The 27,957-nt window shown below is 35.3% G+C and overlaps 6 protein-coding genes and 1 pseudogene across 9 annotated transcripts; 4 read left to right on the forward strand and 3 right to left on the reverse strand.

Annotated features, from left to right (window-relative positions):
- The first annotated feature begins 394 nt into the window (after positions 1-394).
- Positions 395-6,557, forward strand: LOC125217724 (protein DOWNY MILDEW RESISTANCE 6-like). Its single transcript, XM_048119248.2, has 4 exons — positions 395-659; positions 1,306-1,553; positions 4,617-4,941; positions 5,644-6,557. Exons 1-4 carry the CDS (start codon positions 459-461, stop codon positions 5,890-5,892), a joined length of 1,023 nt encoding a protein of 340 aa, XP_047975205.1. The 5' UTR covers positions 395-458; the 3' UTR covers positions 5,893-6,557.
- Positions 6,146-9,653, reverse strand: LOC125217723 (caffeic acid 3-O-methyltransferase 2). The gene is made up of 4 exons (XM_048119247.2): positions 9,197-9,653; positions 7,261-7,571; positions 7,115-7,179; positions 6,146-6,655 (listed from the first exon to the last, which is right to left on the reverse strand). The coding sequence occupies exons 1-4, from the start codon at positions 9,610-9,612 to the stop codon at positions 6,359-6,361; spliced, it is 1,089 nt and encodes a 362-aa protein (XP_047975204.1). The 5' UTR covers positions 9,613-9,653; the 3' UTR covers positions 6,146-6,358.
- On the forward strand, positions 9,634-14,115 carry LOC125185432 (uncharacterized; annotated as a pseudogene). Its single transcript, XR_007170134.2, has 4 exons — positions 9,634-9,654; positions 12,927-13,300; positions 13,703-13,778; positions 13,881-14,115. The product of XR_007170134.2 is annotated as an uncharacterized LOC125185432 (transcript).
- Positions 14,116-14,757: 642 nt separating this feature from the next.
- On the forward strand, positions 14,758-16,861 carry LOC125222789 (nascent polypeptide-associated complex subunit alpha-like protein 2). Its single transcript, XM_048125596.2, has 4 exons — positions 14,758-14,914; positions 14,998-15,100; positions 16,183-16,301; positions 16,380-16,861. Exons 1-4 carry the CDS (start codon positions 14,867-14,869, stop codon positions 16,725-16,727), a joined length of 618 nt encoding a protein of 205 aa, XP_047981553.1. The 5' UTR covers positions 14,758-14,866; the 3' UTR covers positions 16,728-16,861.
- Positions 16,862-16,863: 2 nt separating this feature from the next.
- LOC125222788 (peroxidase 5-like) lies at positions 16,864-18,248 on the reverse strand. Its single transcript, XM_048125594.2, has 4 exons — positions 17,955-18,248; positions 17,653-17,844; positions 17,426-17,591; positions 16,864-17,310 (listed from the first exon to the last, which is right to left on the reverse strand). Exons 1-4 carry the CDS (start codon positions 18,165-18,167, stop codon positions 16,907-16,909), a joined length of 975 nt encoding a protein of 324 aa, XP_047981551.1. The 5' UTR covers positions 18,168-18,248; the 3' UTR covers positions 16,864-16,906.
- A 923-nt stretch (positions 18,249-19,171) lies between these two features.
- On the reverse strand, positions 19,172-23,549 carry LOC125222683 (uncharacterized). Of its 3 annotated transcripts, none has more exons than XM_048125433.2 (6): positions 23,423-23,549; positions 22,694-23,224; positions 20,469-21,973; positions 20,214-20,381; positions 19,959-20,136; positions 19,172-19,885 (listed from the first exon to the last, which is right to left on the reverse strand). In XM_048125433.2, the coding sequence occupies exons 2-6, from the start codon at positions 23,220-23,222 to the stop codon at positions 19,326-19,328; spliced, it is 2,940 nt and encodes a 979-aa protein (XP_047981390.1). In that variant the 5' UTR covers positions 23,223-23,224; positions 23,423-23,549; the 3' UTR covers positions 19,172-19,325. The 3 variants fall into 3 exon arrangements, with proteins under 3 accessions (XP_047981390.1, XP_047981389.1, XP_047981391.1); XM_048125432.2 differs by having other exon boundaries at positions 22,694-23,360; positions 23,423-23,520; XM_048125434.2 differs by having other exon boundaries at positions 20,469-21,490; positions 21,578-21,973; positions 22,694-23,495.
- Positions 23,550-25,677: 2,128 nt separating this feature from the next.
- Positions 25,678-27,221, forward strand: LOC148933718 (uncharacterized). The gene is made up of 2 exons (XM_089061233.1): positions 25,678-26,866; positions 27,187-27,221. Exons 1-2 carry the CDS (start codon positions 25,678-25,680, stop codon positions 27,219-27,221), a joined length of 1,224 nt encoding a protein of 407 aa, XP_088917359.1.
- Positions 27,222-27,957: the final 736 nt, after the last annotated feature.

Raw genomic sequence — 27,957 nt, forward strand, 5'->3', positions numbered from 1 at the left:
TGTAAGTGAAGTGATGAGATATTGGCACTGACTGTAAAACTAAAGTGTACAATTCATAAGGGCATCCACAACCTCGTCCCAAATCCAGGTCCCAAGTCCCTTCCACATCATCATTCCTCCTTATTTGTTGCGCTAGACCACAATTCCCACAACCCCACAACAAGCCCCATCCGGGCCACAAACATTATTTTGCATTTTTCACAACTTCAAACTATTTTACTCTTAAAATTGAAAACGGTTAACAATTAAATTTCGAAAAATTCATTTTTCAATTTTGTTTTCTAGCGTTGCATATGCCCAAAATACAATAAAAATTGAAGATTATACAAAGACCATAATCCGAGGTCAACGCTAGCTCTGCATTTGTGTATATATACACACAAGTCACAACTCATCTCTATACATAGACACATATATAAAACATAATAATATTACTAGTAATATATGTAAAAAACATAATGGAAAGTGTATTGCTAGTCTCAAACGGTATCCGGTGCTCGACCCTTCCGGCCAGCTACGTCCGGCCCGAGCCCGAAAGGCCCAAACTTTCGGAAGTTGCACACTTTTTCAATGCTCCCATCGTTGATTTGGGCTCTGCCGATCTCTCTCTCATGGCCCGACAAATCTCTCATGCTTGCCACCACTATGGCTTTTTTCAGGTCATTTTTTTATTGCTTTCTTCATTGTTCTAGATTTAGTGTTTTTGTTTTGTATGATAGGATTTGAGCCCGAAAAGAATACTCTCTTCGTCTCGTTTACGAAGAGGGAAAAAATAGTTGAATATGTAGAATATTGTTGATATGGCAGACTGAAAAAGGAAAGTTACGTCAAGATGTCGTGCTTGGTAGATGGTATTGGATTTCTTAGGAGTCGTGGTTTAGTGTGTTTGATTATAGAGAGAGAAGTAGTTGAATGTATGTGATGTCATTTGTTGGGACAAACAAAAATAAATAAAAGTGGGACATTTATTTTAGGATTTGAATCGTCAAAACTACTCTGTTCGTCTAGTTTCAAATGTCGTACTATTATACTTGATGGATGGTATTGGATTTTAGGAGATGAGGTCTAGTGTGTTTAACTGTATAGAACAAAGTAGTTGAATGTATGTGATATTTTTGTTGGAAACGACTAAAAAATGGAAAGTGGATCCTAAAAAAAATACTTCATTCGTCCAGGTTTACGTGTCTTAACAAGATTTTAGGGGTGGCAGTATGTTTTGATATTGTTACTTGGATATGCTAAAAATGGGAAAGTGATATGTCTGACATGATAAAATGTGTTTAATTTTGTGTGTGTGAAATGTAGGTGATAAACCATGGTGTGGCAATGGAGAGCATGGATAAAATGTTGGATGTGACAAGAGAGTTCTTCAATTTGCCTGTGGAAGAGAAAATGAAATTATACTCAAATGATCACACAAAAACCACAAGATTGAGCACTAGTTCTAATCTTCATAAAGAGAAGATTCATAATTGGAGGGATTATCTTAGGCTTCATTGCCACCCTTTGGACAAATTTGTCCATGAATGGCCAACAAACCCTACATCTTTCAAGTAACTCTCTCTCTCCATCTCTCTATATAGTACTTAGAAAAGAGTGTGTGTGTATATATATGATAAATATGCATGATAAAACACTTGCAATGATCTTTTTATGATAAAATGGGAATAGTTTTGTAGAATTAGGGTTTTTCGTTCGTAAAAAGAAGAACGCGTCACTCTAACTAAATGCTATATATACCCCTTCCGTTTGCTATGAATGTAAAAGATCATATAGTGCGAAAGAAAAATATAATTGATGTATTGTTAATGGAGAAAGGATAGTCTATTTTACTTAAAAATGAAGCGATTAATTTTTATAGATGATACAAATTAAAATGAAAACGAGATTATTAGACAGAGGAGATAAGTCTATATACTGTATATAAAAATGGAATTACTTACGTAAACATGAAGTTCATTTATACTCCTATGAGAATATGATCTCGATTTCTCAACCATGAGATAATGTTTGTAAATTCAATATTTAATAAATTGAAGAAGCAAGTTGTTAAAAGAATTGATGGACCATGTTCCTTTTCGAGAAAGTAGGAAGTATTCTCACGTGGAATGCTAGAATTGCCTTTGCTATGTTCAATGAATATATTATATAATTATCCTTAAATTCAAAACAGAGATATGATGAAATGATGTACACATAAATTTATAGTACCTTAAAACTCTTATAATGCCTTTAATATTTTATTCTCATTATATCAAATTATTTATACACAAATCACACCTTACCACACACCTATAATTTATAACTAAATAGCACTATATTCTTACATGAAATATTAGCCAATTTTTTACTTATCCAAACACTTACTACTGCCTAAGTATTTATTAAAATTGGTAAAATATTAAAAGAGTTAAGTGGAATTGATGGAATATACAAATTATTTTTTTTTTGTAAACGAACCCTTTTTAAATGTATGTAAATTTATATATTGTGTAACCAGTTTGAAAAATAAGACAGAGAAACATAACTATAATTCATTCGTCCTATTTAAATCGGCCAAAAGAGATAAAATTGGTCTATTGTAATTCGATTTAGGAAAAAGATTTAAAATTAAATATTAAGAAGAAACAACGCTATTTATATTAAAAATTATTAATTTTTGGAATAATTGAAGTTAGTATTTTGTTTTATGACGTTTATCGCTGACGTCATTTAATGACGCCAGCTAAGTAGGAATATTCTCTTACTGTCAGACACGTTATTTAAGTTTATGTCGAAAAACGCGTTTTGGCTTATGACGAGTACAACTATACTAATATTATTGGACCACGCAATGATGTATTGTTCTTTAATTGAGTGGTCGTTGCCCTTATTTTATTAGTGATAGACGTTTGAAATTAATTAATCAAAACGTAAATGGTTGAATTTAGTATTGCTTGTGTGGATCTTGATCAGCACCTTCTAGATTACGGCTACTAATTTTTTGTTTTTAAAATCGGTTTATAAACACTAATTAATTTATAATAGATTAATACTACTTCTTTAATTTTCGGCAATAGTTTAGGAAATCTTCAACTTTTTAAATTAAATTACTTCGGACATAAAAATATGGAGTAATTTGTTTAGTTGAATAATTATCTTTGCATTTATAATCGATAGGAATTCATGAGTTTCATCTTAAGGTCAATTCATAATAAAAATGGTCTATTAGATTTATATATTAGTTTTAGTTGCTTATAGAACCTTGGGAATTCTATTAATACTACTTTTGGATAGTTATATGTTACTATTTTTTAGTTTTAATTATGAGCATCCTCTCGCAATTCTATCAAGATGAATCTTGGAGGGTCGGATTTTTTTTTCCTTTTTAATTATCCCTTCAAGGTGAGTCTTGGAGGGGTTAGACTTTCGTCTGATCGTTTGGACGACTTGCCTAATTTTTTTTCAATCGGTTGGACCATTATCCTAGATTTTAGCCCCCGTATATTGCAGAGTTAGTCATTTTTTTCGGTTTCAGCCTAAATATACTGTTGGGTCAGTTAATAAGAGTCTTATTTCACTTTTATTTTAAATAGTAACTAGGCCTAATATTTCACTAACTTATATCAGTCATATTTTATTATAAAATTAATATAAATAGTTTATTCAATCTATTTATTTTATACTTATAAAATTAATATAAATAGTTTATTCAATCTATTTATTTTATACTTATTAAAGTTTGTGTTCAAATTATATAGGACTCTTTATAGAATAGAGGAAGTATATGTTAGCATTGCCTCGAAGTTTAATTTATTGTGCTGAATTTTGATTCATTGAATAAAGAAAAGCGATCAAATTTGATTCTTTTAGAACTCTCCTTTCCTTTTTATACTAACAAATGAACTTTTATTTCAACAAAAAGGGCTTGACTTTAACAGTGAGAGCGACGTAACACTAGAAAAAGATAAGGAATATCTGAAGATTCATCTTTTAATTTGTAAGCATAATTATGTTTTAAAAGACGTTTTAAAAGACTCTACGCACCACTAATAATTTTTGTATAGTTGGATAATAGAAGGAGATTTTTTTGTAAAATTAAAATACAAATTAATCTCAATATACATAAATTTAATAAATCTCTAAAAGTTCTAGTTTTATTATATATTTCATATTTTATATTTAATATTAACATTAAGACAAGCTGAAAAAAGCAAAACACGCTCTTCTACGTCTGTATCATGCAAAAGCATGAGGATTATGGCCGAGATGTAATCACCCATTAATTTTTTTAATTCTCAATACAAAAATAATTTGAATATTTTCTTGCTGGCTTCTACTATATGTAGAATTTGAATATATTTCATTCCGATTTTTAATTATGTATTTTGATTTTAATTGTTTAATGAAACTACTAATTACTATTATTTTATTCATAAATATTAACCAAGAAAAAAGAAAGAAGATATATAAATAAAATTAAATGTTTATGATATACTCCACTTAGTAAGTGATTTTGTTTTGAATCAGTTTGGCCAAATAATTTTACATATAATAGTATTTGATTCCTTCTTCACTCTTATTCACAACACATTAAAAAGTTTCAAACTATCGAAAATTATTTTTTGTATACATAGGGAAATAGTGAGCAATTATAGCAAGGAAGTGAGACAATTGGGCTTGAGACTACAAGAAGTAATTTCTCAGAGTTTGGGCCTTGAAAAAGGCTATATAAATAGTAGCTTGGGCGAAGCGGGCCAGCATATGGCAATAAACTATTACCCACCGTGTCCGGAGCCCGAACTCACGTTCGGGCTCCCGGCTCATACCGATCCCAACACTCTCACAATCCTTCTTCAAGACACGCAGGTTTCAGGCCTTCAATTGCTCAACGATGGACAATGGTTGTCCGTCAAGCCCGTTCCGAATGCTTTTGTTGTCAACATCGGTGACCAACTTCAGGTTCGAACCATCTATTTTACTATTTTTCACTTTATTTTCTCTCTCTAGTTAATTCATAAAACAAACACTTTATAAAATTTTTATGAACATAGATGTCATTTAGCCCACATTTAGCGTTAATGGTTTCATGCATTTTGTTGAATTTTATTATCTTGCAATAGTTATTGATATCATTAATTTGACAAATTGCGTTACAATCAGAGCTTGAATTTTTAATTTATTCAAAATGATCTATCTTTGATTTTGAGTGATTGTAAATTAACGACTACAATAATAACATTTGAGGTAGTAGAAACAAAATAAATATAAAATTCAACATATTAAAATCAAAATATAAATAGAGAAAATAAATAAAGCGAGCTTTGATTTCACGGGTGAAGCTTAGATATTGAATAAAATTATGTGTGTTGGCTCAGTAGGGAAGTGGTTAATATCCAAAGTCAAAATCTTCATATATAATTTCACCTTTAAAGAATTATTATGTTTATTTATCCATTTAAAAAATAAGCCCAATACCGTTGTATGGTCTCAAAGCCCAATAAAAGTGTGCGTTTACAAATTGGGCGCCCATACTTTTATTCTTGCTTTAATTTCCACTAATCTATTTTAAATAAAGCTCTAAAAGTACTAAAATTATTTATTTGTTTTGATTTTATTATCAAAAGTGGAGTGTAAATTGTGATATTCTCTATTTAAATGCAGGCGTTGAGCAACTCAAAATACAAAAGCACGTGGCACAGAGCGGTAGTGAACTCGGAGAGAGCAAGAATTTCAATAGCGACATTCTTGTGCCCGAGTAACCGGGCTGTGATCAAAGCTCCGGCACAGCTGATTGAGGACCAATCACAGCCCATTTACAGAGACTACACTTATGCTGAATATTTTGACAAATTCTGGAGTAGAAACCTTGACCAAGGCCATTGCTTGGATCTTTTCAAGAATATCGGCTAGACAATGATTTATGTCCTAAAATCTATATTTAAGCTACACAACTATTATCATAAATGTAAGTCTACTATCCTTATTCCAATAATGTTTCTTGGAACAAACCCTTCCAAGATAAGCTTATGTGAAAATGTCACACTATGAATATTTATATGTGGACAGTAGTATGTATGAGGTTGGTATAGTGGTGGCGTGGTAATTTCTGATGCCTGTGACACGATCTTTAAATTTAAATTCATTTATACTGTAAAAAGGCATGGAAATTAAGAATGCTTTATTTATTGAGCATAGGGGAATACAAACTCATATAAGCAGCGCATAGTTCCATCATCTTTTGGAGGGTATTCTAGTAATTTCAACTGCACACCCTTCACCAAAAGGCATAAAAATCACACACAGAAAAACTCAACTCAACTAAACCACACCCCCAAAGTAAACTTGTCACCACACTTGTATCATTTTTTTTTCTGATTTATTTAAGCAACTCCATAATCCAAGAATTGTAGGCACAACAAGCCTTGTTGAAGTGGTTGAAGCCAGCAGCTTTGGCCAAGATGTGAAATTCCTTTTCTGTCCTTTCCTTGCCACCTGGGTTGTGGGCCAGCATGATGACGTCAATGTGGACAACATTCTTGGTGGCAAGGCCAGTGTCTGGTGCCTCTGGCAAAACACACTCTGCCAAAATTACCTTCCCATTTTGTGGCAATGCATCATAGCAATTCTTCAAGAATTTCACACAGTGCTCATCACTCCAGTCATGGCAGATCCACTGTAATAATTAAACAAAAAAGAGCCAAATATGAGTCTTTTTTCAGTAGTTTTTAATATAACATAAGAACGTTCAAACTAGTACTAAAGATGGTGAGTAAGAGTTGAACAGAGCAATCGGCAAAGCTATGTCTCAAAATACAAAAGCCAAGGCAAAAATCGGAGAAACATACTCGTTTTTTTGGGTATTTGCATGTAAGTTGTTAAATTTTTGTCAAATTCTTATTTTGCTTAATATTTTGCTATCAATCAAGGTTACTACCATACAATATTTCGTTGTCTAAAATGTGATGCTAGTTTGATTGGTGTCTAATAACGTCACGTAAAAAAGTAATCAAGTTACATCAGCGCCGAAATCTTGAAACAAATCAATAGTTTAGGAATTTATATGTAAATTTCCATTTTCATTTATGTGTGATAATGAGAGGGAGGAGGGGTGTTTTGGTAACTTAAGGTTTACCTTCATGAAGATGGCATCCCCTTTAGGCACACTCACAAACATGTCCCCACCCACATGCTCTACACCTACACAAACACAACACACACATTTCTATTTAAAATCCACAATCCAAAATTACTAATAGAAACACAAATTAAATCACATACCTGGATAAGATGGGGCATCTTCAATAACATGGGGCAAATCAAAATTAATGCCCTTAATAGAAGGATATTTGGAAAGAATCATGTTGAGGGTGGCTCCAGTTCCTCCACCAACATCAACCACAGTCTTGACCCCATCAAAGCCATTGTAAGTTTCTAGAATCTTCTTCATTGTGATGGTGGAGTGGTTGGACATGCCTTGGTTGAAGATCTTGTTGAATCTTGAATCTGTACCATGGTACTCGAATGCAGTCATCCCGTAGGCTTTGTTGAAGGGAATGCCTCCGTCAAGAACGGCATCTTTTAGGTGGTACCTTTTGTCACACAAAAACAATTTTACTATAAGACCGTGGCCGTAGTCAATTGTTTCAACATGAGTTTTAAGAGATGTGCGTGGAAAATGTTTGTGAAATGTATGACCTATTAACTAAATATAGTAAAAATGAAACATTTAAAATATGTTATGTCGAACTTTTTAAAATCACAAAATACTAGTTGTATTAAGAATAACGGACAATACTATTAAGATTCTATTCCTCATTAAGAATCTTGAGGCATGTCAATTTTATGAGTCAAAATTTAGTGGTCTGACTATATCATCAAGTGTTATATACTACATTGTAGTTGGGTTTTGATCTATGAAAATTAAATTTAAATACAGAAACTCAGAATAAAATTATGCGTAGGACATTTTTAGGTCATAGTTAGTTTATTTTTTAGTAATGCTAACAAAGCATGACCTAAAATGATCTTGACATGACATTAAACTAAAATCTTATAATATGACCTAAAACTGCTTAATTATGACCTTCCGGTTAATTATTGACCATTAGATCATCTAATCCAAGACCTAGATTTGAACTACATTTATGGATTAAAATGCCTTCTTGTTTTGATCATTAATTATAATTATAATTGTAATTGATTGAACACATTACCTAGCAACGTGTACAAACTAGTATTGAATTTTCAGTACTAAGTTTTTATATCGATAAGAATTTTTCGCAAAAAATAAGTTAGCAAAATAAAAAATAGTGCTCACCAAACCCATGAATATATTCATTTAAAGAAATGAAAATAATGATCAAATGTTGTACCCACCAATTGAAAACGACTAATTGTGATAAGATGTCTAAATAATTCAATTTAACTTATATCTCAAAATATTAGTTCTAATAATTATGACACATTTGGTGGCCCTCCTGTAGTAGGTAAAGGTAATAGAACCAGAATTTTGCACACTATTTTACGATAGAGAACGAAAACAGCCTAGGAGAGTTGGTCCCCATGTGAAGCTTATACTATAAGTTTAGTCAATTAATTGCTTTGCTTAAGATTACCATAACCTAATCATATACTCCACTACTATTTAAATCCATATAACCAATTAGATAGATATATACTTAACCGATTAATCAATTAGGGATGATTAATCGACCGATTTAACTATCAATAGATATATACTTAACCAATTAATTAATTAGGGATGGGTAATCGGTCCATTCAGTTAATAATTTGACAAAATTATCAGTTAATTCGCCAACTAAATTATCACCGCCTTCATTAGTAACCGGTATCGATACTTATTTCTAACACGTGACTTCAAGGTTACCATGGAAACACTCTAACCACTGAACCAACTCTTTTGACTTGGAAACTAATATTATTATTTATTTATATAAAATTCATTATTTTGTCAGTTATTTATTATAAGAGTAATCGATAGTTGAACTTCCCATACATAATCAATAATCAATAATCGTCAAATCGATAAATCACCCCTATACCTAAATTGCGAAATTATGTACTAACGTAATAAAATGAAAAATGATCAAAGGGCCCCCGTTTCAATAAAATATACTACTACGTAGCATTATTCTCCACCTCACAAAATTAGATCAAATTTCAAAATCGACATTTATTTTAAAAAAAAACTCACCAACTCTCCATAAGCACTTTATCTTGATTCATGAGCGCCAGCGGCGCCATGGAAACTCCGTCGTCGTTCTTGGTCAGGAACTTGCACACCGGCGCGAGCCCGTAGCGCCGCCCCACGGCGCCATCCTCGAGCGTCTCCAGGCGGCACTCGAGGACGGCGTAGCTCGCCAGGAGCCGGAGGATCCGGTCCAGCATCACCGGCGCGGCGGCGTTGGCGGCGGGGAGCTGCGCAGCGAGGTCGGCCGGGGAGATGAAGGCGCCGTCCCCGGCCCGCTTGATGAGCTCGAGGAGGTCGAGCTCGATCGCGGCCTTGAGCACCATCGGCAGCACCGAGGCGCTGGCCAGCTGCATGGCGAAGAGGAAATTCTCTTCCTCTTCGCCACGTGGATTCTTGGTCGTGGTTGAATTTGTAGCCATCTTTTGGGTTTTGATTTAGTGATGGAATGTGAAGTGAGAGTGGTGAGAAAAAGTAGGGTATATATGGAATTTGGAGTTTACCTAACTTTTGTAGTGGTTTGAGATAGAGTGAGTGGTTGGAAGAGTATGGCTCCCACCACCACCTTTCATCAATTTCCTTTTACCAACTTTCCCTTTTCTTCTAGTTGCTTCTTGGGATATCAACTAGGAAGTTCAACTCTTTCCATTAAAAAAGGTATACTATATTGTTGAAAAAATTAAGTCTCTCACAAATATTTTTAGTTTCAAAAGTTGTGAATTTTTTATTTGTTATTGTATCTGTTGTAACAATTAAAACGTTATACTATGTTGATGTTATTGTTGTTGAACTAATCAATGTCGTCTACTTATAAAGAACATAGTGCGTTTGGAGAAAATATCGACAATACATCATATGAATTTGATGAGATTTTTTTCTACGTATAATATTTGCAAAGGGATTAAAACTCGAAGATTTGATCTGTTGATTCTTAAAGGTGCGGGTTGAATATAATTTGACGAAACATTAATTAGTATGCTTTTTAAGATAATTTGCTCAATTTATAAAGATGATTTATTCAATTGATTCTTAAAATTGCATAATGAGCTATAGTTTAATTAGACTATGATTTTTATGATAGTTTTTCAATTTATATATATTACTCCTTGATCTACGCTCCATTTGCTTTTAGTGCACGTTCCTATTTTTATAATTATAAAATGAATTAATATGCTTACTTAAAAAAAATAGAATAAGACTTGCAGTCTTGCACTGGAGCGAAGAAAAATAGTAGTAATAAAATAAGACTTCTAATAGATTATATCGAATTAATAATAATATTCTACTTTTTTATTATTATTAATCTCCACAAAATAGGGCAAACTTTTTGATCTACTACATTGCACCTCCACATTTTCTCTTTGCAAGTGTATAAAGAGATTGACACGTGTCAGTCGCAAAAAGTGCATGAGATAAAATGAGATAAGTTTCTTAAACAAAGATAATGTATTTGTTATTGCTTTCTTTTTAAGGAAAACAATACGCATGTCCTATCATTAAGTTGATTCTATTACATCAACAGCCAATCCCAACTATCACTATATAACCACACGTAAATTCGAAATAGACCTACCACCTATGATACTAGTAGTACATAATTTTATTTTCGCACGCAATTCTATTAATAATTTCGATAAATCAACCACATTAATAATTAAAAAAATAAAGAAATATTACCAAAAATATCATGAAATGTGTAAAATTCTCGTCAAGTCCACAATTTTTAAATTTAGCAAGAAAATTTTGTAGTTTGGATTTATTTTAATTATTTCATGGTAAAAAATTATGATCATCTACACGTAATATACTCTGTGTTTATATTACTTTTTTAACTAAACGATCTTGTTTATTGTATGAATAAAGTACAAATGAATAAAATTGTTTAATTCATGGCAACATTAGGACTTTTTGACTAATATAAAATTTTACGCTTATTTATTACTACTATCGTTAAAAGGTTTAGCAATTTACATATAATTAACTTGATTTTTGATTTATAAAGGAACGATAATATGCTAATATATAAAAAAATAATCAAAATGCATATGGATGTTATTTTTGTATCGACGTTCACCCTATTTAATGCCTTGTGCTGACTCTTCCCATCGAAGAATTAGTCAATTCAAATTGAAATTCAAAAGCGAACCAAATGAATTAAAGTCATTTAATTTGTTACGTAGGAGTACATAATTTCCGGTTAGCTGAAAGGGTAAATTAACTAATTAATGGATAAAACACTAATATAAGATAAAGTAGTATAATTAGTTTATGTGACTTTTTAGTGTTGTTAATTGTCAGCAAATACAACTACTTTATACGTTTTTGCATATGTTTTCACACTATCATAATAACAAAGCTTTTTGTCTTTAATAATGTCGATTAGGATTTCATGAATTACAATTGGAGAAAAAAGTTAATAAATTAATTAGATTACCGTTCTTTATCTGTATTTATCAATTAATGTATTTTGAAGAATATTCTTGGGCCAAAAACGACGACTTACCAACTACCACCTAACAAAAGGGTGACTTTGATCAAAACATTTTTGGAATGATTCTTTCAATATTGGAATTAATTTACATATATAGGTTTTCCAGATTTAATATACTATGTATTTTTTATAAATCTAATTAATTTTCAAAATTTTACGTGATTAAAATATGTTTTGAGCTATAGTAGTGACAAGTTTTATTTAGTTCACTCTACAAAGCAAATCTACTTGAAAGATTGAAAATGTGATTAGTCCATTAGTAAACGTCACAAAATTTAACACCCCCTTGAAAAATCTTATCTTATTCATCCCTAATAAGCTAATATATATAGTGAGAACCGCCATCCAGCATCGCTGATCGATTCAGAAAACAAAATTTATAGGTTTGAAATTTTCCTTTCGGTGATATCATGTTTTCTGTAACGACTGACTAACTCTGCAATCTCGCCAGGCACGCAAGTTACCGAAATAGTTGTATTTTTTCTTATATTGATATTTTATTCATTAATTACTTCAAATATAACTACTTCAAAATTTTATTTTTTCTCATAACACCATATGTCCTTACACAAAACAAAACAATTCATTCATAATACGTCGAAGGGATATTGGCATCTAATATCACAAAATTTTCAAAAAATTGGGTTTTTCTCACGAACTTTAAATTGTCAAATAATATTTACGAACTTTACCCTAGGTTTGTTTTTCCCACAAATGAAAAAATTCCCACAAATAATATTATGATACGGATTTTTTTTCGTAATTTCTCGACAACAATTTTGAGAGTTTCAAGTTTTTCAATCTTTGAAAATAGTTTTTCTTGAAGCACACCGTCCAAAATTATTTTTCAATCTATAAAAATAACATGAATTTTTTGTATTCGTGGGAAAAAACAAACTCGAGGTAAAATTCATGATATTATTTGCCAGTTTAAAAATTCGTGGGAAATACTCAATTTTTTGAAAGTTGTGATATTAGATGTGAACATCCGTATGTTGAATAAGGACGAAAACAAAAAAAAAGTCAACAAGCTGGAATTGCATAGTGAGATTTAAATGATTACATTAATAAGTTTGGATTTGTTGTTAGAAACATCGTTCAACAATCCAAAAAGTAAATAGTAATACTACAGAGGCCCAGTTTGCAGTTCTCCACAAAGCCCATTTCCACAAGTAATGGGCTTTACATAAAATTTAAAATAATTACCGTTGCAAAATATAATTAAATATATAAAATAAAACTCAGTCTCAGTTTCAAATTTCGTGTCTTCATCTCCCACGCTCGCCTCAGATTTCCAGAATTTCAAATTCCAAAGATCTCTTCCAAATTTTCAACCAAGAAACAAAAATTCATCAAAAATCCGCTGCCAAGAAACGGAAAGTTAAGAAAACTCCGAAGAAGGCCGTGAAACGAAAATTGATTGAAATCAGCGATTCTTCCCCTTCTCTCTGAGATGGATATTTTGCGTGAAGAAGAAAGAAGAAATCGAGAAATTTGAGGAGCAGGAGGAGTGCTTCATCCTCGAATTCGATCCCTACAATAATTTGGATGCGATAAAATTTCCCAGCACTATTATTGGTGAGGAGGAGGAGTTGAGCTTTGTTGCTGAGAAGGGCCAGGTGATTTTCTATTTTCTTTTTGCTTTTTTTCAGTTATTTTTTTGTTGTTGATTGGAATTTGGAATATCTGCATTCTAGGTGTTTGATGCTGGGCTTGTTTTGAAAGATTTGAATTTCATTATTTGATTGCCAATGTTTTGTTTTAGGGAATTTAAGTTTGGCGTAACATTCTTGTGTTTGGAAGTTAGTAGAAGTCACTTAGTTTGGTTTAGGTGATAATTACTTCCTCTTTTTTGTTGAGTTTCCATCCCTTTCTTTATGCTTTGATCAAACTTGTTGCGCTTGGTTGAAGAATCCCTTCAAACAGTTTCTTTCAAACTTGTACTTTATACGATTCAATCATTCTTCCATTATGTTTTTGTTTTAGATTTGAGATATTCCTTCTTGGATGAATTCAAGCAGGTTGCCTGCACAGACTATCCACACCTGTGCGCGATTTCCCTTTAAAAACACGCCACACCACAAGCACTGCACACTGGTAAAAGTTGCCTTGTGTTTTCAGCCGCCTTTGTTGCTCCATTTCTAAATCTAAACCAACACTTGCTTCTTCTTCTTCTTGTTTTTATTTTGTAATTTGCAGTGCTACTGTTATGTGTGTGATGTATCTGCTCCGTGTACGAGGTGGACTGGAGCAGCCGCCCATTGTCATGCGTTCAACGATGAAGTTTGGGACAAGAATGTATAGTTAGCTAGCGTAGAAATGGTAGTGTTTTGTTTTTGTTGTTGTTTAGTTCGATGCTAAACTTTACTAGATGAAAGGGGTCTCGTTCGGGAGGTGATTTTGTTCATAAATATATGAAGCACCTTATCCACTACATCGTACTTAGTTCCGTGTTATCAAGTTTTTTTGGTAAAAGGAAGCGGCTAAAGCCGAAAACAAATCAACTAACGAATATAAGAAACACCTAATCTGTCATGGACCAACTAACCAATGAGCTCAAGCAAAATGTGACAAATAATTGACAGAAAAATTACTTATCTATGCACAAAAAAAATGCAAATAGTTACTATTCATACATTGTTCAAGAGTTTCCAAAATTGCATAAGAAATAGATAGAGAGTTTCCAAAATTGCATAAGAAAAGATGATGATGATGATGAGAAAGACTTAGATTTAAGTGACTAGATATAATGCAAAAGATCTTAATTAATGACTGAGACTTAATTTTTTAATCAGTTAATAATTACTAAATTTTTCACTTTAGTCGGTTATCGCAATTTAAATAGTCGATTATTATCGGTTGGACCATCAAACAATTATTGATCAACTGATAACGGCTAAGCAACCCTAATTGCCCTTGTTTGAGGGGCAATATCGATCGATACAACTCATTCTTTCACATCGAGGGATAATATATACTCCCTACATCCTACTTTAAGTGACTCGTTTTCATAAAAAATTTATGGAAAAAAATAATTAAAGTGAAGGTTAGTCCAAAGTGTTGGGCCGAAGCCCAAAAATGAACCCTAGATATCCAAAAACCCATTCGTTTATCTTTTCGACGTAAAGCAACTGAATCACTCATTTCACTCTTATCATCACTCTCTCTCTCACAGCTCCGACGCCATGCCTGGACCCGTCGTCGAAGAGATTGAAGCCGAGAAGAAGCTTCTGGTATACTCCATCTCTCAACTTTCGTTACTCAATTGTTGGTAGATTTATTTATTTCACTGAAATCAATAATCCTTTTGGTGAAGGATGAGCCATTGGTGGAGGACGTGAAGGAAGATGAGGATCATGATGATGATGATTTGGATGATTCCGACGATGAAGAGGATGACAAGGACGACGGAACGCTAGGTATCTCTCTTTCTCTATATTTGTCCGTGCGTGTGTGCGTTTTTTTTCAGCATTGTGTTTTTGTTATGTGAGCGTGTTGATTAACGAATATTATCGGTGTATTTGTTAGTTTTTTTTGAGATATGTAGGATCTCCGATTCTGTTGAGATTTGTGGATTTGCTTTACTATTTCTAGGGCTAAATTTTTTGTTCCGGTGATGGAAATTGTCGTTCGTTTAATCAGAACAATGTTCTGTTTCTGGATACATGTGTGAGATTATTGGATTTTTGTATTGCGTTTGGCCGGAATTCTGTATGAAGGTGGTGGTTCCTCCCTTCATTATTTATGAATTGTGACACTTATAAACGTCATTTATGAACATAATACAATTAATCTGATTTTCTGATCTGAATTTGTATGTTCCTTTGAAAATTTCTTCATTCAATTTATGCTAAGTTGAGATTTGTGGATTTGTTTTAGTACTATTTTTAGGGTGAAATGCTTAGTTTCAGTGATGGAAATTCTCTGGATACCTTCTTCTAATAAGTAGAAGGTGTAATGTGTGAGATTATTGGATTTTTGTAGTACGTTGCGATGGAATTCGGTGTTAAGGTTTTGGCTCTGCTGTTAATTTATGAATTGTGACATTTATAAATGTGATTTAGGAACATATTACGATTAATCTTATTTTCTGATATGATTTGTATGTTCCTTTGGAAATCTCTTTCATTCAGCTTATGCTAGGCGTTTTCGAGAAGCCAGATTACATGTCATATGAAATGGTTTTAATCAACATGTAGTAATTGTTAGGCACATTCGTAAGGTTACTAGATATCTGGTTCCATTGTTCTTGAGCTTGTAACCTAGTTTTGAAGATCTCACTTTGATAATGAGTATTCGTTGTTATATACTGTTGTAGCTGGAAACCAAGTTATTGATTTTCTTACTTATTCATTCTTATTAATATGAATGTTCTTTGATTATTCGTTGATGTTGTACTAGTGTTTTATTGAGTTTGTTACGATATTCCTTGAACTTTTCATTTGAAAACTTATTAGCTTTGTGTAAATAATTGTGTTGTTCAATGGTAAACTTGGAGCAGCTGGAACTGAAGGATCCAAGCAAAGCAGAAGTGAAAAAAAGAGCCGTAAGGCCATGCTGAAGCTCGGCATGAAGCCTGTTCTTGGTGTCAGCAGAGTCACAATTAAGAGAACTAAAAATGTAAACTTTCTGCTCAATTCTTCGTTACTCTCTTTACGCGTTATAGGTGCTTGTCTAATAAGTTTTGCATATATGCAGATATTGTTTTTCATCTCGAAACCTGATGTCTTCAAAAGCCCTAATTCTGAGACCTATGTCATCTTCGGTGAGGCCAAGATCGAGGATTTGAGCTCTCAGCTCCAGACCCAGGCTGCTGAACAGTTCAGGGCACCGGACATTCGCTCTGTGATGGGCAAGTCAGAACTGACTGCTGCACCTGAATCTGCACCTGAAGAAGAAGAGGGAGAGGTCGATGAGACGGGTGTCGAGCCTCGTGACATCGAACTGGTCATGACCCAAGCCGGGGTGTCGAGGACCAGGGCTGTCAATGCCCTCAAAACTCACAATGGAGACATTGTGAGTGCTATCATGGAGCTCACAACCTAGACATTTTTATTATCTTAATCTCTTCTATTTTTGCATCTTGTTATATATTTTGGAATCAATGCTACAATCTTAGTTTTATTAACGTCTTGATTCCCTGACAATATATGGTTGAAGTAACGAAAATTTAGCCCTCATATCTTTCCAAATTTTTAATTTATGTAAATGATATTCATCTTCTATTAATTTACCACTCTACAATCCTTGCGAATTTCACCAGCATTGCCAGTTAAAACTCCAATCTTTCCCATATTCACCATTGCTGAAGCAAATTTGCTTTTCCAAATGAATGGGTTTTGAGCATTTTGGAACACTTGAGCTCTCGTCCGTTGGTCCGTCAGCAGCGTTTGATCGGACGTGAACAGCCCTCTATTTGTCGCCACAGCTCTGTAGTACGCCACGTCAGCTGTGGCAGGGGTGGCCTCCATCGGCACCACCAGGCTCGCGTCTCCCCCCTGCGGGCACTGCTGCCTGAGCTGGCTCGCATACAGGGGATCCAGAGTCGGGTCTATGCTCGAGTTCACGTTGAAGTTGTAGAGCCGGTTGCTAAAAGACGTGCAGTGGGACCGCCCCAGCGTATGCGCCCCTGCACGGGTTGGTAAACAAACTCTCATCTCATGTTTCATTTTCAATATACATTTATGGGCCTCAATAATACAAACATGCTTTAAAAAAGTTACACTTGTGATAAGAGATTTTACCAGAAAGAGTGACCATTTCCTCTTGTGTTAACCCCTTGTCTGCAAATGCTTTAGTGAGTTGATCCACATTGAGTGATGGTGGTGGTAGGTTTCCGTTTGCCTCCTCCGATAAAGAAACTCTACCGTCTCGCCTCCCTGCAGGGACGTCGTACCCCAGTCCTCCGGCCTGACAACACAGACCGATGATACGGGAAATCAAAGTATGATACACGTGCAGAGTTTCTTACCATCTCAATGCTGTCCCGAGCTGCAAATGCGAGTATATCAGCACACGAGACTACCCCCGGGCACATGGCCTCGAGCCTAGCCTTGATGCTGTCAACGACCTCAAATCCCCGAAGGCTTGGATTATTCGCGGGTGAATCCTTCTCTGCCTTGGGTGAACCGATGGAGTCTAGCAGCACAGATCCATCACACCCCTGCACACAACAATGCTTGATGGAGTAGAGCTTTTCTTGGACTGAAAACCAATTTATTTTTAAAAAAAGGTTACTGTATTTTTTTTATGTAAACATAAAAATTCTCTTACCCTTACAAAACAGTCATGAAAATGCAACCTAACAAGGCCTGCAGCAACTCCATTGTCGTTGATGAACGCAGCTCGAACGCCTTGCTTCACGACGAACTCAGCAAAGCCACACGAGCGCTGATAGAACCCGACTTGAAGCTGAGTTGTCGCTGCCTCGACAATGTAGAGGCACAGGACTGCTGTGGTGAGAGTTTGGAGGAGCTTACAACTCATTGTGCCTATTGCTTTAGTTGATGTGTTCTTACATTGCAAGAGATGATTATATATAGACAAAAATTCGGTGCATTTGTCTTATTTTTCTATAATGGATGAAAAAGAAGTAAATATAGGCTTAGTTTGCTGTTGATGTTGTGTTATTTTTTTTAGGCGTTGTGACATTGATTTTATGTAAGTGATCAAATCGAATCCATTTATGTTTGACTTAGGTGCATGAGAATCCAAAGTTAGTGGTTGGGTTAGATAAATTTGTGACAATAATTTCGGAAAATGATGATTTTATATGCTGTTGTGGGAGTCAAGTGGGACTAATCTATGATTTCATTCCTCAAAATGGGGTCATGAAAAAGGCTAAACTAATAATGGTATTGTTAGTTTTTCGTTTCTGATAAATAGTTGGAAAAATCATGAATTTTGGTGAAATTCAATTCGTTCCATAATTTTAAAAATTATTTGTGAACAAAAATTAAGAGTTTTAATATTTTTAAATGTTTTCCATTAGTCTAATTTAAGTTAAACTGAATGTAAAGTGATAGTCGAAAAATTCTATAAGGATGGGACGGTAATTTATCATTTTTCTCAAATTACTTAGCAAATAACTCAACCATGTCATTGAATTGAAACACGTACCATGAAATCTACAATAAAGTAGTATATTACAATAAAGCTGTGGGACGAACCAAAATTCATGATTTTTTTTTTTACAATTTACAATTTTAATTACTTTAACAGCTAATCTAGTGCAAGGTTTTGACATTTATAACAGATACAAGAGTGATTTGAGGGGACTACAATAAATAAATGAATAAAAAAAACTGCTATTTCTTGCTCCTTGCAACAAGATCCATAAAGATTTCTTTTACATCATGTGTCATTTTCTTTGTATAATGTATATCACTAAATGCGGAAATGTAGCAGGTAAATAAGTACACTTGATAAAATCTTGATCTGTCAAATTCTTTCAAGATATACATAAAATCAAGAATTCAATATCCCAAGCATACAGAGACCAAATAAAACACTATATTCAAAGTCTAATTCGATCATCACAAATGTTTTTTCCCAATATACAAAATGTTGTGACAATCTCAAGAGGGACAAGTTTAGTACTCCATATATATATATATATGTATACATCAGTTAGCAACAAATTCACTAGTTTTTCAATGAAAAATCATCTTTCAGCACATGCTCCCACTCCGACGAAGACAAACTATCGCGCCACCCGGGCTTGTTCGTGCTGATCGTCTCCAGATGACTACTCGCTGCAATTTTCGTGACAGAGCCAGCAGCATGCTGAAAATACGAGTCGAACTTGCCACTGCCAGCGTCTCCCGACTGACCTCTGACAAGCGGCCAGAAATGTTTCTCGTCAGGGATCGCCCGTGGTGGGTTTTCCTTGTCCACACCTACTAGTTTCGAGCTCTCCTCTCGCGATTTCAGGATGTTGAATCTGGCCGTGATGGAATCTGCATGCTTGCAGTCGACTATCTCGGGCCGTTGCTGCTTCTCCTCTCGAGAATTCAAGATATTGAACCTGGCTAGAACTGAAGACTCGACAGAATTAAGATGTCCACTCGCGCCAGAAGCAGACGCCTCCAGCGACACAGGTTTAGGCAGTGTGTCGACACGAGGCTCGGGAGCCAGCACAGACATGATTACAGAATCGGGCGAAATGCAAAGCTCGGATACCATCTCTGCAACATCCTCGTCCTCTGATAACATTTATAGCAGTTATTAGGATTGTAGCAGATGAAAAGGCTCGTTCTAACACGGTGTAAATCTAACCTTTCGGAGCCTTGAGCTTGACGCCTGCCATCTGAGCCTTCATTCTCTCGAAACGAGCTTTATAACTGATGGAGCACAATTTAGCCTCCGCCTCTAGCCACAGATTCTTGAACAGAAGTGCTTGTGAGTGCATGTCCTCGTCTATCTCGAAATTCTGCTCGAGGACCTTCTTTATAGCCTGCAACAGCTTCTGAACTCTTAATCGTTTACCACAGTACTTGAAAATGATGGAATTGTTAAAAACATGGCACGCACCTTCGCCATATCATCGTCTCCGTTAATGTGAAAATCATCCCTCAAGGGCGAAACCATTGGTGATATTTCATCTTTCTTACCAGGATATGAAACTTCACATTTCGTACTGATCCCGGTGCAGGAATTTGAAACTTCACCTTTCATACGAAGGCCTCTTGTAATAATATCCTGACAGACAAAAAGGAAAATATTAGAGTTATATTTGATAAAAAAAAAATACGAAAAAATAGTTCATTTTTGCACGATTAGGCTTACTGCGCAACATGTCTCGCGAACGGAAGTTTCTCCAGAAAGATCTTTCAGCTCTGGTTTATTAGTTTCTACGACCTGTGCGAAGTTTTTACTCAAACAAGTACTAAGGTTGCTTATTGTGTGTTCAAGAATCTCCGTGTTTTCTTCCCCTAAAGGACATACGTCGCTTGAAATGTGAAACCGAAGCAACTCTGAGAGGCTATGCATCGACTTAACAATTGATGACACATCCAGTCTCGGACCTGGTACCGTACTGTTCTCAGTTGGATCTTCTTGAGAAGCGGGTGAGGCGAGAACCTTCTCTGCTGCAAGGACTGCCATGGAAGCACATTCAGAGACATCATTCCCCGTCATCCCAACACATCCTTCACCGAATAAATACTTAGTGTCAGAGACTTGGAAATCAAAAACACTCGTTAAGTCGTTCAGACGATTGCAATCCTTCGTAATACCGCCACTAAGCTCGGCTCCATTGCTCCTTGTCGCGGGAGGGATCCAAACTCTGTCTGTTACACAACCCAATAAAGTCTGCTCTGAAGTCGAGCAGATTGCCTCAAGAGCCTTCTCGAAACCAAGCTTCATGCCGTCTCTTCCACATTCATTTTCATTTCCCGTGTTGCAGTCAACTTTCTCAGAGAAAACTCGGTTAGAATCAATTGACTGGAGACTCAGATGCTCGCCATGACCAAATCCATATTGTTCGACCAAATTTACCTTGTCTCGATCACAGTTTCCAGATTCAATATCAAACACTGAAAAAGGAGAAGACGGTGCTCCTTTCCAACAGGGTGAATCTACCGCAGTGCTGTGATGGTCCATAAAATCCGAAGACTCCTCAGTCGAATCAACCGCTTGAATGTCATCACCAGTCTTTGAAAAACCACTCGAGACATTCACGTGGGCTAGTTGAGATCCTAACATAACCTCGGAATCAGTAGTATCCTTAGTATTCAGCGGCCTTGAAAGTTCTTTCACAGAAACTGAGGAAGCATTCCCTTGCTTGAAGAACTTGGAAGGACTCGTCTCTGGCTTCGAGAGATTGGAATAATCAGAATTCACAATGTGGACCCTAGCAGCATTATCGCTACCATCAGATTTACGAGAAGCATTACCTTGTCCCAAATCCAACTTGGAAGCTGGCGGTGGTCTAATGACCACTGTGGGCGACGATCTCCCAACTGAAACGCGACCATGACAGGGCGCATCGACAGGCCTGATGCATTTTTCATACGGGCTGGACGGGTTTTTATAGTCTGGAAAGTTCTTCTCCGTTGCACAGGACGCTAGAGGAGGATAAGGTTCAAGGTAGGGAGGACCTGACGTGACAAGTGTTTTACATGAATCGTAATGAAAGAAGCCGAATTGCTGCTCAAGGCGTGACTTGTCTTCCATGTATCCAGTGCTCGATGAGCCAGTATAGACTTCGCGGTCAGGCACCTGTCGAAGATTTTTATATAAAACGCTAGAATCTTCCTTGAATTGGTTCCGATTTTCACTGCCGCACCCACCTGAATTACAGAAAATTAATTTTAGACACAATATGATATTCCGTATAGCAAACTACTTCACAAGAATAAATCCATGAAAGATAAATAACAATGCAATTCTAAACTGATGCTCATGGCATAATAACTTATCTTTACCGATGTATTGTACCACATTGCATCATTGGCTATGAAAGATGAGATCAAATAAAAACCTCAAAACAAAATGGAATACCGGTTTAAAATGTCAGTCTTAGTTTCAACTCATCCTGATTCACATCATCTTTCAAAGCAAAACAAACTTAACTAATGCAAATCAAGATTTAAAGAAAAAAATATCAGAGAAAAAGACAAATTATGCTATCACTTTTAGCTTGTAAACTCTGAATTAAACATGCTTTCTTAGTATCGTTTATTAATAACAGTGTCAACCTTTGCAAGAAACGAAAAATGCAAGGTTTCAACGACCAATCACTGGACTAAGAGCTTGTAAACTCTGAACTTAAACAAGCTATCTTTTCTCAATATTACAGTATATCCAAATGTCAAGTTGTTCAACAGATTAGGTTCCTATGAAGTTGCTAAATGCCAGCTAATGGAATGTTGACTGAAACAGATAAACCTTCCCGATTTCAAGCATGGGATGTTTTCAGAAGAGACTCTAAATGATCTACGGGTAAAAGTCGAAACTTTTTAGCAACATCTACCACATTTTACATCGTAAAAGATAATAGAAAGGCATACCATGGTACAATTGATTTTCATAACCATGTGAGCCACCAACGAATAGCTTCTCCGGCAAGAATTTCCCATCAAATTCTGATCTTTTAGCCCGTTTCCCATCATCGAAGCCTAAACCGCCCACCCAACGAGGCCCATACTCCAAGTCAAACAAGCTCCGAGCATAATCATGCTGAGGTGCCACACTACGCCCCACATTGTAACGAGACCCCTCGTCCCCGCCCAAAACCCTATCCTCCCCAGTCAAGGACGTGACATACGGGGAGTAATACGGCTTCACATCACCACCATAACCAGAATTATGAACAGACACAGAGGCCGAAAACCGATAATCATCACTAATCATGTCATTAGAATCAGTTGCAGATAATTGGGGAAACGGCTCAGCACCATAATCGGAGTAATGCAGCAAAGGGTTTGAATTGGGATTAGGGTTTAATCGATCAACAGTAAAAGGAGGTGCAGAAGCAGATAGATTTGATGTGGATGAATTCCCCCCAACCCCATAGCCCATGGAGCTCAAGCCCATCATAACTGCTCAAAATCAATGCACTGATCGATCAAATCCCACCAAAAAAATCGCAACTTGAGTCACGAACAAATCAATGATCGCGACAAACATAACGAATCAAGCATCAATCAGCACAGGATTACGCGATTCTTGCAAAACCTAGTTACATGATTAGTGAGAAATTGGATACATTAACACAAAAAAAAGGAGGGAAATCATACCTGAAAGGAAGGAAAAGGTCGGCGACGTTTCTTCCTCTTGAGTTTTGACTGTGAAAACTCGACCTTTTATTCAAAAGCTTCCTAATTTTCGTTGAAATTGCATTCTTATTTGCGCACGTTTTTGTTTTTTTATATTCAAATATTTGGATTTTTTTATGAGCTAAAAGACAAAAAAGACTATTTGGTGTTGTAGAATTTGGGGAGAGTTATATTGTAGACTAATTTATATGTGATAAATTAATTTATAATCAGTAGTAGCAATTAGTTTCATGCTCTTCAAAAAAAATGAATATTAAGATTTGTAGCATATGTTAAAAACTAAAAAAAAAAACTGCAAAATAGAGTTATCTGCACAATTGTATGAACAAGAATACATTTAATATTCATGAAAATATTGAATACTACTCCTACAACTCTTCACCAATTTGTAATTAACTTTATGCTTAAATATTAACAAAAAATTCGCAAATGAATAAAATAAAATAGGCAAGCTTGAAAATGGAAAGAGTATGTTTGAAGTGATGAAAAACGTATGTAAAATTGGAAGACTGATAATAGAAATGAAAAAGGTATTTACATATAAAAAAGGATATCCGTCTTGGAAAAAATAGGAAAGGAAAATATAAAATCGACGAAGGAGAAAAAAAGAAGAAGAAATCAATTTTTAACTACACGAACTAATCATTCCTATTAAATTAGTATATTTTTTAAAGTAATTCATTAATACTAATATGGTATGTGTATTATGTTTATATCTATCATTCATTAAAATTTTAAATATATTCATTATCCATGTTTTAATTATACTTTATCATTTACTAAAGTTTGACACATTTATATAATACACGTACAATTATATTTTATAATAGTATGTTTTTAATTATATATACTTGTACATTATTTCATTCTGATCAGTAGTTAAACTGCCCCAGCTGATTAAATTATGAATTTATAGTTTAGTTTGCCAATTTGCTTACTAATTCAAGTTTTGAAATACTGATGAATATATAATTAATAGAAAATTAGAAATTCAGATACTATGAATTTCCACCAAAATCAAAAAAAGGAATTGAGACGTGTTGTGGGTCAGTACAATGATAATAAAAATGGGCCAATATATTTGATTCAAATTTAGAACCCCACATAGTATGATGAGACATTTTTATTAACGTGGAGATCAAATCGCCATATCATATATGAGTGGTTCTTGATCAAATCTGCATCCTTATATATCAATTATTATTTACATTATCATAATTTTAGATTCATTTATCAAATTTGGTACATATGGTAATTCAATTCCAAATCTTTTATTAGGTAAAAACAATATATGGAATAGTGTGTATTTGTGTGTCTAGTGTGCATTGTGTAGTGTGTGCAATATCCAATTTTATAATTATTTGAAATTTCAATTATCTACTTTTTCATATGAAATTTCATTTGTGGAATTGGAGGAATCGGAACTATAATTCAATTCTAAATCTAAATATTTTGTTGTACCAAATATTGAAATTGAAATTTAAAGCTCCATTCTATTTTTGCAAACTCAATTCCATGATACCGTATAAAGCTGCAAGAAATTTCACAATTCCTCGAGCGTAAAATATGTAGAAAATCTTTATTGGTAGCTTCTGATATTCCAATTTAATTATGTCCCTCAATCGTTTATATGATTCACAATTTCAGATTTTCCTTACTAAAATTGAGTATTATTTTGGTATGTGAATATTATTTTGGCATGTCATATATGTTGGATTTGATGTGTTGGATAACATTTGAACATGGTGTGTTGGTATGTAACAGATTAATTTATTTTCAACATTCAAAAAGTTCAATTTTGTATATAAGGTTTATGCATATTTATTGTTGAAAACTATTATGGAACAAGGAAGATTGCTGCTTGGATTAGATGTGTACATACAAAATGTGGTGACGTGGTTCATAAGAATAAGGAAGCTTCTAGATGAGAGTTAGTTAGTACCTTTGTTATGAGAAATAATTGTGTATGTGCAAGTGTACATGCACTGATCTACACTCGAGCTAAGAGTATAAAGTAGCCTTTGTATCTCGTTTCTTATCCATCAAGTAAAAATACAGATTTACTTTTTTAATCTTCATCTCTTTTATTCTCCACGATTATGGAGCTTTTTATCTTTTATATTTTACATGGTATCAGTGACATTTCATGCTTCCGCGCCTGATTTTGGCTTCAATCCTCTGTTTTCTTCCTTCGTTTTTTCCCTTTTCTCCTCACAATGCCGCCGCGTCGCGAAATCATCTACCCCAATCAATTTGAGGATGTCTCCAGCCCATATTACTTGCATCCCAGCGACAATCCTGGAGCTCAGCTGGTTCCTGAGATTCTCACCGGATCTAACTTCATTAACTGGAGTAGATCTGTTACTACTGCTCTCCTAGCTAAGAACAAGATGCCCTTCATCAATGGCACTCTTCTTCGCCCGGATGAAGATCATTTGTTGCTTCCCGCCTGGATACGCTGTAACAGCATGGTAGTCTCCTGGCTGAGAAATTCTATTTCTCCCCAGATCCGTTCGAGTGTTATGTTTTTGGACGATGCCTTTGAAATCTGGAACGATCTTCGCGATCGATTTTCTCAATCTGATTCTGCCCATGGTTATCAGCTTAGGCAGCAGATCATGAACTTAACTCAAGGTTCTTCTGATGTTAACTCCTACTTCACCAATCTCAGGGTTCTTTGGGATGAATTTCGTCACTCTCAGCCGGTTGCTTGGTGCACCTGCAACACCTGCCATTGTGATAGCGCTAGGAGGTGGCACTCTCATCAGGAGAAAGAGTGCACTATGCAGTTCCTTATTGGCTTGAGCCCAAACTTCTCCCACATCAGATCTACAATATTATCCATGATTCCCATGCCTACTCTATCCAAGGTCTTCTCTATGGTACTGCAGGAGGAGCGACAGAGAAATATTGGTGGTCCTCCTTCATCTGTGGTTTCTCCGACCATTCCTGTTTCTAGTGAACAGCTTTTTGCAGCGAATGCTGCTTCCTCTTCATTTGGCAGGGAGAGGAAATGCTCTCATTGTGGGAAGCCTAATCACACTATTGATAAGTGTTTTGCTCTACATGGTTTCCCTCCTGGTTTTGGCAGAGGGAGAGGGAAATTTGTTCCCAAATCCAGGGACTACTCCCAGTCTGGTTCAGTAAACATGATTGATGATAACTTTGCAGATGCAGTTGAGAAGGCATCTGATGCTCCTGCTACAGCTCCTATCACTGGCATCTCATCTAATTCTGCTATTGCCATGCTTGAACAGTGTCAGAAAATGATGAGTTTCTTGCAGACACAGCTTAACACATCTCCTCATGCATCTCAAGCTTCTTCATCTGAGCCTATTTCTGCCGCACTCACTCATACTCCTCCTACCTCTGCTCCTTCATCCTCTCAGCAACCACACTTCACTGGTACAATCTCTTTTTCACCCTTTATTGCCTCTGTAAATTGCTCACCCTCTTGGATTATTGACACTGGTGCAACACATCACGTCTGTTGTAACTTGTCATTATTCCATACTTCATCTCCTGTTAGTGATGCTTCTGTGAACTTACCCAATGGGGGGACAGCTATAGTAACTCATATTGGGACAATTCACTTGACTCCTACCATCACTCTCACTTCAGTTCTCTGTGTTCCCTTTTTCACTTTCAATCTAATCTCTGTCAGTTCTCTAACAAGTTCCCTAGCCTGCACAGTTAATTTTACTCATAATTCTCTCCTTATTCAGGAAGCTTCACAGGGGACTTTGATTGGGAAGGGTAGCCGCTTTGGAAATCTTTATATTTTGCATTTAGATTCTGGTAATATCCCTGCTACTTCTACTATTGAGCAAATTTCCCATTCTGATAATGTAGTTAATGCTGTTTCTGTTGATGTTTGGCATATGAGGCTAGGTCATCCCTCTTTCAGTAAACTCAAATGCATCTCTGATGTACTGCAGTTGTCTAATAGAACTCCTTCTCTTTGTGAAATTTGTCCTTTAGCTAAACAAAAGCATCTATCCTTTCCTCACTCTGATTCTGTTTCTGCAAACATCTTTGATCTCATCCACTGTGATGTATGGGGACCTTTCTCTCCAGCTACTTCCCATGGTTTTCACTATTTTCTGACAATAGTTGATGATAAGTCCAGATTTGTGTGGACATTCTTAATGAAATTCAAGTCTGATGTGAGAGACATTATGGTGCAATTCTTTAATACTGTCCAAACTCAATTCTCGAGAAAAATCAAGATGATCAGGACTGATAATGCACCTGAGTTCAACATTACTTCTCTTTATAGTGCTTTTGGCACTGTGGTGCAGCACTCATGTGTAGAGACACCCCAGCAAAATGCAAGAGTTGAGAGGAAACACCAACACCTCCTAAATGTGGCTCGGAGCCTTCTATTTCAATCTCATCTTCCTGAACAATACTGGGGTGATTGCATCCTTACCGCAGCATACTTGATTAACAGAACACCCTCCTCTGTCCTACCTGATCAAACCACTCCCTTCCAT

The sequence above is a fragment of the Salvia hispanica genome, chromosome 1 (genome assembly GCF_029641045.1).
Source record: "Salvia hispanica isolate PSC_SH4W2 chromosome 1, Shi_PSC_v1, whole genome shotgun sequence".
Lineage (NCBI taxonomy): Eukaryota > Viridiplantae > Streptophyta > Magnoliopsida > Lamiales > Lamiaceae > Salvia > Salvia hispanica.

Coding starts and splice junctions, on each gene's coding strand:
- LOC125222683 (XM_048125433.2), bottom strand. CDS start 23,222: ATGATGGGCTTGAGCTCCATGGGCTATGGGGTTGGGGGGAATTCATCC. Junction 21,974..22,693: donor TGAAAATCAATTGTACCATG/GTATGCCTTTCT, acceptor TCTGTAATTCAG/GTGGGTGCGGCAGTGAAAAT. Junction 19,886..19,958: donor CAAGCTCAAGGCTCCGAAAG/GTTAGATTTACA, acceptor AAATGTTATCAG/AGGACGAGGATGTTGCAGAG.
- LOC148933718 (XM_089061233.1), top strand. CDS start 25,678: ATGCCGCCGCGTCGCGAAATCATCTACCCCAATCAATTTGAGGATGTC. Junction 26,867..27,186: donor TCAGCAACCACACTTCACTG/GTACAATCTCTT, acceptor CTCCTTATTCAG/GAAGCTTCACAGGGGACTTT.
- LOC125217723 (XM_048119247.2), bottom strand. CDS start 9,612: ATGGCTACAAATTCAACCACGACCAAGAATCCACGTGGCGAAGAGGAA. Junction 7,180..7,260: donor AGATGCCCCATCTTATCCAG/GTATGTGATTTA, acceptor GTGTTTGTGTAG/GTGTAGAGCATGTGGGTGGG. Junction 6,656..7,114: donor GGGATGCCATCTTCATGAAG/GTAAACCTTAAG, acceptor TAATTATTACAG/TGGATCTGCCATGACTGGAG.
- LOC125222789 (XM_048125596.2), top strand. CDS start 14,867: ATGCCTGGACCCGTCGTCGAAGAGATTGAAGCCGAGAAGAAGCTTCTG. Junction 14,915..14,997: donor AAGCCGAGAAGAAGCTTCTG/GTATACTCCATC, acceptor CTTTTGGTGAAG/GATGAGCCATTGGTGGAGGA. Junction 16,302..16,379: donor CAATTAAGAGAACTAAAAAT/GTAAACTTTCTG, acceptor GCATATATGCAG/ATATTGTTTTTCATCTCGAA.
- LOC125217724 (XM_048119248.2), top strand. CDS start 459: ATGGAAAGTGTATTGCTAGTCTCAAACGGTATCCGGTGCTCGACCCTT. Junction 660..1,305: donor ACCACTATGGCTTTTTTCAG/GTCATTTTTTTA, acceptor TGTGAAATGTAG/GTGATAAACCATGGTGTGGC. Junction 1,554..4,616: donor ACAAACCCTACATCTTTCAA/GTAACTCTCTCT, acceptor TTGTATACATAG/GGAAATAGTGAGCAATTATA.
- LOC125222788 (XM_048125594.2), bottom strand. CDS start 18,167: ATGAGTTGTAAGCTCCTCCAAACTCTCACCACAGCAGTCCTGTGCCTC. Junction 17,845..17,954: donor TTCATGACTGTTTTGTAAGG/GTAAGAGAATTT, acceptor TGTTGTGTGCAG/GGGTGTGATGGATCTGTGCT. Junction 17,311..17,425: donor GGAAATGGTCACTCTTTCTG/GTAAAATCTCTT, acceptor CAACCCGTGCAG/GGGCGCATACGCTGGGGCGG.